Source organism: Lampetra planeri, chromosome 15, assembly GCF_965212315.1.
Source record: "Lampetra planeri chromosome 15, kcLamPlan1.2.h2, whole genome shotgun sequence".
NCBI lineage: Eukaryota > Metazoa > Chordata > Hyperoartia > Petromyzontiformes > Petromyzontidae > Lampetra > Lampetra planeri.
The window spans coordinates 6,228,950-6,240,735 of NC_136121.1; the positions used below are offsets into that span (position 1 = coordinate 6,228,950).

Genomic DNA, 11,786 nt, shown 5'->3' on the forward strand with positions numbered 1-11,786 from the left:
CAATACATTTTTGTGTTTAATGAAAACATTGAATAAAAAATTGTGTCTACATGAAGGGGGCCCCTGGCATTTATCGTAGGCTTTTATATTAACACATTACTTTTATAAGCCCTTGCCAATCTCACCTTTAGCATTGGCTTTTACACAGTAGCAAGCTATGAGAGAAACTAGCCAATCAATACAAGCTGGGGAGAAACTAATTCCAGATGGTGAGCATACCTCAGTGTTTGTGTTTAGTATTTTATTGCTGTTAACGTATACAAAATATTAATTTACACCAATAATTGTATCCAGTTAAAAACACATTTTTTTTGGGAACTGTGGCTCATACTTTCAAAGGCAATCAACCACTTTTATAGAATCTGGTGTGAAATGCAACACATGGTAACCATAAATTCCAACACAAGGAGGTGTGTACTGGGTGTAATAAGCACAGAAAGAGACTTGGCTCTCTGGCTTACAAGCGCAAGGACACAGACTCTTCTATTAGGCTTCCAGCCGTTACCACCTCCCGCGCCCCACCCACCCCTTTGATGAATCTTCATAAATCTGGGTCGTGATTTGCTTGAACGATCGATTGTTTTTCCGATTGGCACGTATCGTTTCCCCCCCCCCCCGTGCTTTCTGCCTCGTTTGCACAGATTGTTCACTCCCATTATCCTAAATGTCAAACTAGTGCTGGATGAAGGCATCTCTGCCCATGCCGTGCTAGCAATGGGCTGTTTACCATACTTCAACATGCTCGTCAGTATGGGTTGGTTTAAGGGAGGATCTCACTCGCCACTGATGTTACTGTGCTCATCATTCAGTGCGCTAACGACTGTGATACCTCTACCAATATAATTTTCACTAATTGTAAATAGTAAATCTTTACATGCACGATTTGATGCACATATTGTCACTGAATCTATTGCAGTCAATGCATTAATGCATTGTTGCATGCCTGTGGCTTCTATTTATTGTTGAATCTTATTCATACATTTTTTCAAATATGCTTTGGAAAAGTAGATATGCAGGTTTGCTTAGTTTTGTTTTACAAGAATTCAGATAAATCTGCACCCGTGCTCAAGTTTCAAGTTCATTTTGTCTCGACAGACGAGAACTCAAGAGACCAGGATAGCCTCATTTGCAAGAGTGACTTGAGTCACCAAAAAACAAAGTACAGCAATGAAGCAAGTAGCAATGGGAACAAAAAAAAACCGGTGTAATGGCATGCATGCCATCACACACTTATTGAAACCTCGCTTAGATATAAAGAAATGTATTCCAATTCTTAGTGATTTGGAACATTTTCAAACGTGCGCGAATGTTTTCATACGTTGTGTGTATTGGTGGTTATCGGTGAAATGTTTTTGGTCAATGAAGCATTGATAACTTTATTTAGGAAAGTGGGTCGATGTGTATGTTCGTGTCATAGTGAAAACATCTAAGAGTAAAACTTGTTGCTGACCTTCCTCTGAACACTTTCCAACTATAAATGCTTATTTGCGCAATGGCTGGTAAACACCTCATTGGCAAGTCACATGGCTCAACTCAAAATAGAATGTTTGCGAGATCACATACCATCATCCCTGTGGAGTAGTCGATAAAATGAGTATCACTTTACATTCAGATGGGCTACGATTTACACGCAGTGCTGCATTTTCAGGAGACTAACAGAGATAGCACTGTGCATTGCTCATTTTAAGCTGCGGTTGGTTTGGGTAACTTTTGATCAGACCTAGAGCACAACCACACTTGGACTATCAATAACTAACTATTATTCTCATCCACCTCCACCATTTGTGCTCCAGGCGTTTGCGCAGGCACGCTGGCTGGGCCCCTACCAGTCTCTGCCGGGGCCCTGGACGTCCGTGTACCCTCCGGCCTCCTATGGCCTCACGCCCTCCCCGCAGCAGTCGCGCTACTTCCCGGCGGGCGACGTGAGCTGGCCATCCGCGCAGTCCAACCCGGCGAACAGCCACAACGGCGACTCGCTGGACGTGTGGGCGGCGTCCCCCGGCACTGCCTCCCACGTGCCCGACGCCGCCAAGGAGTGGCCGCCCCCTCAAGCCGTTGGAAGTGGCGGCGGCGGCGGCGGCGGCGGCGGGGGCGGCTGGCCCCTCAACAACGGCGCGGTGGGCGATCAGCTCAAGGAGCAAGATGGCTCCGGCGGCGATGCCTTTGCCAATGGTATGGAGGCGGGCTCCATGTTTAACGCAACGAGCGGCGCGCAGGCTCACTTTCGAGGGGCGTGGGGCAGCGGCGGCGGTGGGGCCGGCGGGGCTCAGGGTGACGGCGGGCCGGGCGGCAGCGCGTACGGCGTGTCCTCCTGGCTCAACCACATGCAGGGAGGAGCGGTGGGCGGCCCACCCGACTTCCCGTCGCAGGGCTGCAAGGCGCAGTCCCTGTTCGATGGCGGCGGCGGCGAGCAGCAGGGCAAGGTGAACACGTCCGGCGTGGCCATGGGCTTCCCCATGGACGTGCGCAGCCTCACGTCGCAGGCCGGCATGGGGCTGCTGAGCGTGCCGCCGCCGCCACCGCCGCCCCACTTCTCGGACCCGCAACCCGGCGGGGGCGGCGCTTCTGTGCCGCCCCCGCCGCCGCTGCCGCCGCCGCCATTCGGCCCGTGCCCCGTCAGTTTCGCTGACGGCGGCGTGGGCCCTCCGTTCCCGCCGTTCCAGACGGCGCAGGCGGATATGGCGCTCGCCTCGAACAGCGCCGACTTCCGACCGAGCCCAAACTACTTTGCGATGGGCGTAGCGCACGGCCACCACGCGCAGCAGCACGGCCTGGAGTTCGGCGTCCCCAGGATGCCGCCGCCGGCGCCGGCGCCACAGGGTATCGTGGGCAGCGGTGCGCGGGTTAGGGGCGAGGGGTCGCAGTTTGCCGGAGACCAGTGGTATCGGGGCGGGCTGGAGTGCTACGCCGACCCGGGCGGCGCGAGCCAGGTGCGGGCCGAAGCGATGCAGCGGGCGGTGAGGGATGGGGGAGCGGCTCCGCCGATGAGCACCGGCCCCTACACCGCGGGCGGAGGCAATGGCTTTCAGGTGTGGGGCTACGGCTACCAGTTTGTCCGTTTGCCACAGACCGAAGGCAGCCGGCCATTAGACCCACGAGGGCAGCCGGGATTTGAGAACAACCCGGCGATGTAATTTTTGGCGAGGGTGGGTGGGCGAGTGGGGGGGCAGGGGTGACGCCACACGGTGACGCGCGTATATACGGAGGGGTTAGGGGGGGGGGGTGGGAAACGCGAAGAAACATTTCTGAAGAGCTGATGTCAAATCGCACCGTTTTGTTTGCTTGGCTTTTTTTTTTTAGATTTTTTTTTCATTAAAATGTTTTCGTAACGTTAGCGTGAAAATATCGTTAAATGCGTTCGGCGTAAAAAAACGCAGCGGAAAATAAACTAAAACCGAGAGGTGCGCGGTTAGCTAATCATGCTGAAATTAGCTGTAGTACAAAGCAGAGAGGAAAAAGATTGTGAAAGTTACACATCGTCTCACATTTAATGAAATCCACAAATTAGAATAATAAGTGGAGGAAATGGACAATGCCCTCGGGTAATTGTGTTCACAAGGCCTGCTAATGTTCAGCCAATGAAAGGCTCACATGTTGTGCATTCGAGAGGTTGAAGTGAGTAAATTGGGTCTGAATGAGTTTATATTTTTAGTTGGAAAAGGCAACTAGCATAGCAGCTTGTACCGCATTTCGTATGTATTCTTCTGTTTTAACATTGTTATTAATCTAGAAAGTAAACACAAATTCAAAACCGATACCCAGTGCTAATTTACATTTTAAAACATCCAAAATTTAGTACGCGCAAATTGTGTTCCTGATGTTATTTGTAGTTGTCACACCGGCAGCCATTGATGCTTGCGTTATCATAACGAATTCGATTATTTGTGTCGCAATAAATGGCGCAATAAGAGGGATACATTGCTGGAAAATTGAGAAGATGATGTGGGTTATTGTGTTCACCAAGCAGAGTTCAGTACAACTCACTGGACCTTGAGAAGGTCTTTTCTCTGGGTCGTTAGCGAACGAGCGTCGATATTTTCTCTGCTTAGTTTAATTCCTGATTATTTTTTTTCTTCCCTTTCTTTAAAAAATAAAAATGAAATATTAAATGCCGACGCAACAGAATGCTCGTATTTCTTGACAGTTTGATGAAAATCATAATTGACGCGCCATGACACGCACACGCGGTCGTGTTTTTACCGTTTAGAAACGTTCTTACCGGCGCCGGGAGTAAGGGGAAAATTTATCCTTCGAGCGATTTTATCCGTTTTGTACTGATATTTTAATAATAAGAATTAAAATGTTTTCTTCTTTTTTTTTTCACAGTATGTCGTGTAATCTTTAAGCGGAGGACGTCGAAATCGCCTTACGTTGGCGGATTTCAAATACCTAGTCGGGGTTCTTGTGTTGCAATCAATCTAGGGAAGGCCTTGTAGACAAATGTGATGTCAAACCTTCCAGATTTCAGGGGGTTCTCGTTGACTGTCCACACATCAATAATCATGCCGCAGAAAGGGGTGAATAATTACAGAAGGAAACTACAAATACTGGACAGTACATTACTCGACGGTATGCATAATGCAGATGAAGTCAAACGGGCGCTGTGCTTTGCAGCTTTTTTTACCTACTGAAGTTTTGAGTCAACACGATTGCTTTTTTGGTGGTTAAAGTACAGCCTGAACTCGTGTATCAGCAGCAGAACAGATGAAATGTCAACTGACAGACAACAATGAAAACTGGTGCTAATGTAATTGACAAGCGCGTAGTGCTTTGGTGTCCAATTTTGTTGTTCCGCACTTTGCGAAGGGCGGCCTGGATGCGGCATATCGGCCCAAAGATAGTTTTTCTCCACCTCCCAATTCGGGCCTTGGGGAGAATATGCCCGCGAGCTGTTTGGTGCATCTATGGGATAATTCACTGCCCGGTTAAATGCGCTATCGGCCGTTTTTTTGAAGCACAAAGTGGAAAAGGGGACACGTGGCACTAAGCCAACTGTCCGCTTTTACCGACTTGCCATTCGTAGAAATTTTGCCTGCAGGAGCTTATTCCTGCGAGTTAAAAGAAATGCTGAGACAGGATGCGGCTAAAATCCCTCTCCTTGGTCTGGAAGGTTTTACATTGGCATACAAAGAAGGAAAGCTGCAGAACTATGCATTTAAACAGTACCACCAACAGTGCAGTGGCGGTCTATCTTCATGGGTGAGGGGTTGTCAGCGTTCTTATTTCACACCATTGTTCTGCTCTCTTCGTCTGACGTCTCGTAATTCGTCACCCGCAACTGTACTCACCACAAAGCCAATCTCGATTCTGCTCGGCAATTAACAAGTGATTTTACAAAAATGGTTTGTGCAGAATCGTACGCAGGAATATTTTTTCGAAATGACATTGGTAATTTTCATTCATCATCGACAGCCATGGAAGGCCTGCCCACATTATCACCATGCCTCAAGGTCTCGCCATGCTACGATCCATCTCCCTCCTGCCCATGTTCACTGGGTTGGCTGCCGTACGTTTACAAAGGAATGAACACGTGGCCGGAATTGGCAATCTGGTGGTTTTAACTCCTGAGTTAGGCAAGGGTTCTGTTGGTATCAGACGGTATCACTGGCATTCTCACACACTGGCAAATCATTTGTGGAAAATGCAATGCTCTTCCTGGCAGGAAGAAGACTGCGAGAGCCAGCTGTATGGGATATAATTCCTTACTTTCAATTTCAGATTGGGATGGTATTGCAACACACCGTTCTGTCCTTGGGTTCATTCATCCTCACTTTATATGCCACTGCTACTGTTGGAAGAAAAGCTCGACGCAAAAGTGAACGTCTTTTTTCATTGCGTGTGCGTAGATTTTGTCGAAGAGAATTTACCCCAAAACCCGTCGTCGTCTTTTTTTGTTCCATGTGCGTGCGTGCGGGTTGGGGGGGGGGGGGATAGGGTTGACAAAAAAACAGAAACGCGTAATATGCGATTTAAAGTAAAAACAAACAAAAAACTATTTTCTTATCACGTTTAAATGTATTACGTCGCCTGTGCCTATATGAATACAAGCGGAAATGCGATTGCCAAAGCTCTCAAGGGTCTGTGTGTTTGATATTTGTATTGGCGTCAAAGCAATGCGTACCAAAATGGCTACAGACGTCTCCACCCCACTTCAACCGTGACGTTCAACAAACCGTATCATGGCTACTTGCCCCAACCATGACTGGATCTAGCTTGCACACGTCGTGGTGTGCAGTCAGATATCTGACCAGGCGTGTAACGACGCATCGGTTAATAGTCGTTTGGTGGGCTCACGATGCACACGTGGCATCATGCGTGTAAAAATCGATCTACGATCCGTGCAAATGACACTCAAAACGGTTTGCAAAAGTTGCATTGAGTACTGTGTAAATGAGTGAAATTGTGATTTTTCTTTTCAAATGAGAAAATACAAACGATATGGAAATTAACAACTTGGAACAGATCCCTGAATTATATCACAACCTGAAAGTGTGACAGTCGAATCGCTCTGTGGGGTGAATGGTTAGCAAACTATTTCTGACGCCTAATTATTTACGATGTGGGGACGAGAGGCCATTTGTGAAATGTGTTTGATTTGAGTGATTTAACGAATGAGCATCGTATACTAAAGTTCATCCATTGGAATTTTGTGATTTAATTCCATACCATTCTTCGATTTAAAAAAAAAATGTCACCTCTTATCCCATTTATTAGCATGGTTAGCTATGCACGGTGCAAAATAACCTCTACATAATATAAAATACAGTAAATTATACAGTTTTATATTCGTTCAAATGATGGCTGTAAAACTGTTATTTCTCAAACGAAGTTTTTGGCCTCAAATTGGCTTCTTTGTTGCCGTAGCTTGGATCTTGCACCTCTTCCAAATAAGCCATGACCATTAGATGGTTACAGCACAGGAGTGGAGGGCCCACACACCTTTTGAAAATAATTGCAATCGTATATATAAATGACGCGACCGTCTTGCTTGAGGGAAGTATGCCATGATACAAAGATTGAAGCAAAAAAAAAAGTGCTTTCAGAAAAAAGTTACTTGGTATTGTTACATTAAAAGGCTTACCAATGACCTGCGGATTTCACTGGCAATATGCCCAGCAGGAGAAAATAGGAAAAACAACAAGCCCTTTGCGAGTGCGAATACATGCATGTATATACACGTCCAAACCTTTAATGGCATTGACTGGGGAAACAGAAATCCATACTGGACAACAATTAACGACATGCATTTTTTAACCTTGGAACCTCATGAGGAAATAGGACTTAATGGAACCAAAAAAAATATGCAGTGCGCCCGAGTTGAAATGTGTTGAGTCTTTGGGTCACTGTGGGAGGTGAAAATTAGTATATGCTAAGGAGTGTAAATTAACCTGACAATTCGTGGTCCGAACCCATGTTAAATTTAGCAACTGTCTGAAACAGTGGGGGTTTTATAAGAATTACCTGTCTGAGTTAGGCAGGTGGTTCAGAGGTCAAAGTGCAAAGCTAGCACTGCTCACATCCTGGGTTCGAATCTAGGCAGCTGTGATTAAGATCGGCTATCTCGTGTGCAATGCTGATGTTCTCAGCCGAATCACCAATAATTCTACACAAACTTAATAGAACTAGATTTTGCACTTGATTTTAATCCATTAAAGCACGGGCAATTTAACTTGTTTTGCCTCATTCGATTATATTATAATTATCTCACAGCAGAGGTTGTAAGTGTCCAGGATGAAACGGCCACTTGCAATTTTTTTTAGGAGTTTTCTGAGAAGTCACGTGTCCAGGGCAAGATGGGTGCACGGCCAATAGCACAATTGGGATACATTTTGGTGGAAAGGTACAAATAAGGACTTGCTCGCCACGCATTGTTTTAAATTGACGTTAACGTTTTTGTGATTTAAATAAATTAAAGTATGATCCCTTTACTTAAGGTAATAATTGTGTGTTTCTTTTGTATGGAGGTAAATAACGTAACAAACATGACACTTCACATTGTCAATGTTAATTTGAAACATTTGTGTGGCGCGTACAATTCAAGAATATTTCTATACCTGAAAAAATATTAAGTTGCCGTTAAATGATAGCACTGCATCAGAAGATTAATGAGTTCACATTTTATTTGGGAAAACTTCATTCATTTGTTTAATCACTGGGGGGGGGGGGGGGGTCCTAAAAACAACTTAAGAAGCCTTATGGAGATGCAATTCTTGGTTAGAAAATGTGTGTTGTTTGGCCACAGATCTTATTCATGCCCCCTGTATGGCTTTCAAAGCTCCGTATTTCTTTTAATCCTGTCAGATAGCCCACTGAAACCTCCCCCATCGTTGCTGTGTTTGGGCCACAGGTGATGACATTTCTCGGTACGCGATGATTGTACGCTTGTACAATGCCGTGAAGGCAGGTGATGTGCGGACATCTGTGTAAGGGCGGGTGGGAAAGCAGGGCTGTGAGGTTGACCCGTTTTGTATCCGAGCATTGCCTTATTATACGCGTTAAATAAAAGCTTCGTGCGCGCATTTTGTGTGTGTTTTCTACATCAGTGCCTCCGATTAGCACGGTTGGGTGCATACGGTGTGAAATAAGTTCAAAATACAGTGCATACAATGCCCCCATCCACAAGTCTTTACATTTAGCATATTCCCGCAGGAGCAGGGAATTTGTGCAGAGTAGGCTTTTGACGGTGGCTATTCAGTGCCTGTCTCTGCCACCTAACATACCCTGACGTCTACCCACAATCCTTCACTTTCTCCAATGTGCCACGAGCAAATGCATCGTGGGCTAAATCCACCAATTTGCAATTTGGCATCATTATTGTATGGCATGAAGTGTATTATACAAGGATAGTGACATATAGGAATATCAGAAGAATGCGTTTTAAATTGTATTTTTTTTAAGTTTCCTATAACACTGTCCCAAAAATATTCCATCTTGAAAATATAAATTGTGTATTCTGCTGTGGCAAATTGACACTTGTTTATTTTGAAACGTGTTTAACCATGAAAGCTTCACCGAGTCTCAACTAATTTTAAGGGGTCCGACCACGTTTTTGAAGTAGGGGCGATGCTGCTTTGTGTAATCCCGATTTAATAATTTGCGGGCAATCTTTCGGCATCGGCACGTGGGGCCAATACCAGTTACATTGTGCGTTGCTTTTCGCTATGGGCGTAAACCAGGGTAAACGCATGCCGAACAGCGGGAGAACATACACATTGCACACAAAACCCCAATTCGGGCATCGAGGGATGATTACCACTGCGTCACGCAGCCGCCTCATCGGCAGTGTCCACAATGTCGAAATTTGGTCGTCATTGCGTGAAATCTAAACCGGTGGAGGAGGCAAGGCTGGACACATTCAGCTGCTCAAATTGTTTAAACCGTTAGAACCCATAACATGAGTTGAAAAGACCCGTCGTGTTCGGAGGGATGGTTTTTTTTCTGAGACCCAAGTCAGCATGAGGACACTAAAGCGGCCCTTTTTGGCTCAAGTGAATGTCGTCGCAGGCACACCACACGGTAAGTGCTTTAAGTTTGGTGCAACCTGGTGGCTCATTAGACAAATGATTGCATCTTGGCCTGAAGCTCCAATGACAAGTATGCAGGGTCCTGGGTGTATCCCACAGTCAAGTACACGAGAGAGTGTTAAAACGAGAGTAATATTGGAAAGCTTATTACAGATTTCCCTCGCTTTATCTGGTAGATGAATACCAAAGAAGGGGCGCGAGAAGCAAACCCGCATGAGACGGCTGCCTGCGGGGTAGCGCAGACAGATCCCACGTATATCCTGAACAGACTGTTGGGGCTAGTCTTGTTAGCGAGTGGCAACACGAGGGGGTGGGTGGCCAGCACCACGCCCGGCCACCTTTGTCTCCAGTGGCGATTTTTACTACACACCGCTCCCTATAGCGCAAACAGTCCACAACAATGATGTCCCACGGCCGACCGCATATGAGTGAATTCAAAACGCATATAGCGAATTTTGAGTAGAATTAGGTTAACGACATATGTATATACACACACGCACATAAACCGAACTCGGATAAAGCAAGGGAAACTGGCAGTGATTCAGTTGGTTTAAAGGACTCTGTTGATCTCCAGGTAAAACCTTTGTGTTTGTTTTTATTGCAACTCAAATCCGGGCTCGGAATACGCCAAATAATTTGGGGTAAGCCAGAATTGCTACCAATATAAATTAGGGGAATAGGTACATAATTGCCACAAAATAAGTTACGCCAATCCGCATGCATCAGTTTGAAACAACATAAAACGCGAGATGTTGCTTATCAACATTTGGGGAAGTTTAAGACGCTGTCCCGAAACCATTTCTTGCGTGTGGCAAGGAAATAATTACGGTCAGTGTTACAACGTTCGCGTAATTATCGAGCTGTGTACGTGTGTATCTTTTGTGGCATTTTGGTGAAAACCCCATACCCTGGGAGGCATTGGGCTTTCCACGCAATGGCAGAGCCAGGATTTTCAGGTAGGTGGGGGGGGCAACCCCTCCAGCAATGAAAAATGATAGAGGAGTTGTTAGTAAGTAAGGACTTGGCCCTTGCTTTTTATTCGACGCGTGTGCGGCGATGGCCCAGCCACCGATCGAGGGTCGATTTCGAACCGCGTTGTGTGATCGGCATCGCGCTCGCTGAAGGTGTTGATGCCTTCAGGTAAGTCGTGTCCTGTAGACGCAACTGCGCACAATTCTGAGTCACTTATAACCGCTTTGCCGTTACTCATTGCCAATTATGGACTCAGACAATTGCCCTATCATCTCATAGAGTCCCTGGCACATAATAATATGCTACACAGTGGCAGTGGGGGTCGCAAAATGCCGATTTATTACTAATAAACCCTAATGATCCGATCGAAATTTGGGACTTAGATCGGATCATTGGGGGGGGGGGGGGGTGGGGCACATGCCACCCCCCACTGGCTCGGGCAGTCTTCCCACGTGCTCTGTCAGTGCATTCTCTCACATACCGGGTGCTTCAACATTTGTTTAAACACTTATATGCGACTATCGTTTTCAATGGAAAAAGAACGGATAATACCAGTGGCGGCTCCTGCAAAATCTCTCAGGGGGGGCAAATGTCTGGATGATTGATAAGGATAAGGTCCACCCATGCAATGGATAAATTAACAGCTTAAGCATGTAAAGGCAACTTCACTTCTTTAATATTAATGAAAAAAAAAGTGACTCTTACAATACATCTTGTTTGTTTCTATACTCACTATTAAAACAAACCACTCAAGTTTCTTTTATTAAAGATTCCACTAGGTGGCGACAAATAATATTGTTGGATGAAACGTGCTTACGTATGATGACGTAAGCACGTTAGTGCGAGCCCTCCCGGAAGCCATAGAGAATGCATTGCAGCGCCCCCCGTTCGAAAAAAAACATCTTTGAATGTAAGTCTATGGGGCCACTCGGGGCGATTCTCAGCCGGACTGAAATCGCCCAAAAAGAGGCGGTACTCCACAGAACGTAGCATGACGCTGATTGGACTATATCCAGAGGCACAGTGACGGCTAGCGTGACTCTGTGGTTGAATGACATTGGTGGTGCGTCGCCCAATCGCCCTAATGAAGAAACCACCCCAGGATAATACACTGTAACATGATACCAAATGTATGTTAACAGCTTCAAAAAGTTAGTCTCTCACTTGGGGGCCGTCCATAAATGACGTCACGCACCTGGGGGGGGGTGGGGGTCAGACATTTGTGACGATGTGTGACGAGGGGGGGGGGGTGAGAAATGTGACGTCACATCAAAATGCGCAACTTTAAAT

At 46.2% G+C, this 11,786-nt stretch overlaps 1 protein-coding gene across 4 annotated transcripts in view; it reads left to right on the forward strand.

Annotated features, from left to right (window-relative positions):
* Window positions 1-8,519, forward strand: part of OTUD4 (OTU deubiquitinase 4) — a 75,497-nt gene extending 66,978 nt beyond the window's left edge. For all 4 annotated transcript variants that reach the window (XM_078600879.1, XM_078600878.1, XM_078600880.1 and 1 more), the window contains one exon: window positions 1,794-8,519. In XM_078600879.1, the coding sequence (XP_078457005.1) occupies window positions 1,794-3,134 (1,341 nt within the window). In that variant the 3' untranslated portion in view covers window positions 3,135-8,519. The remainder of the gene's footprint in view (window positions 1-1,793) is intronic.
* Window positions 8,520-11,786: the final 3,267 nt, after the last annotated feature.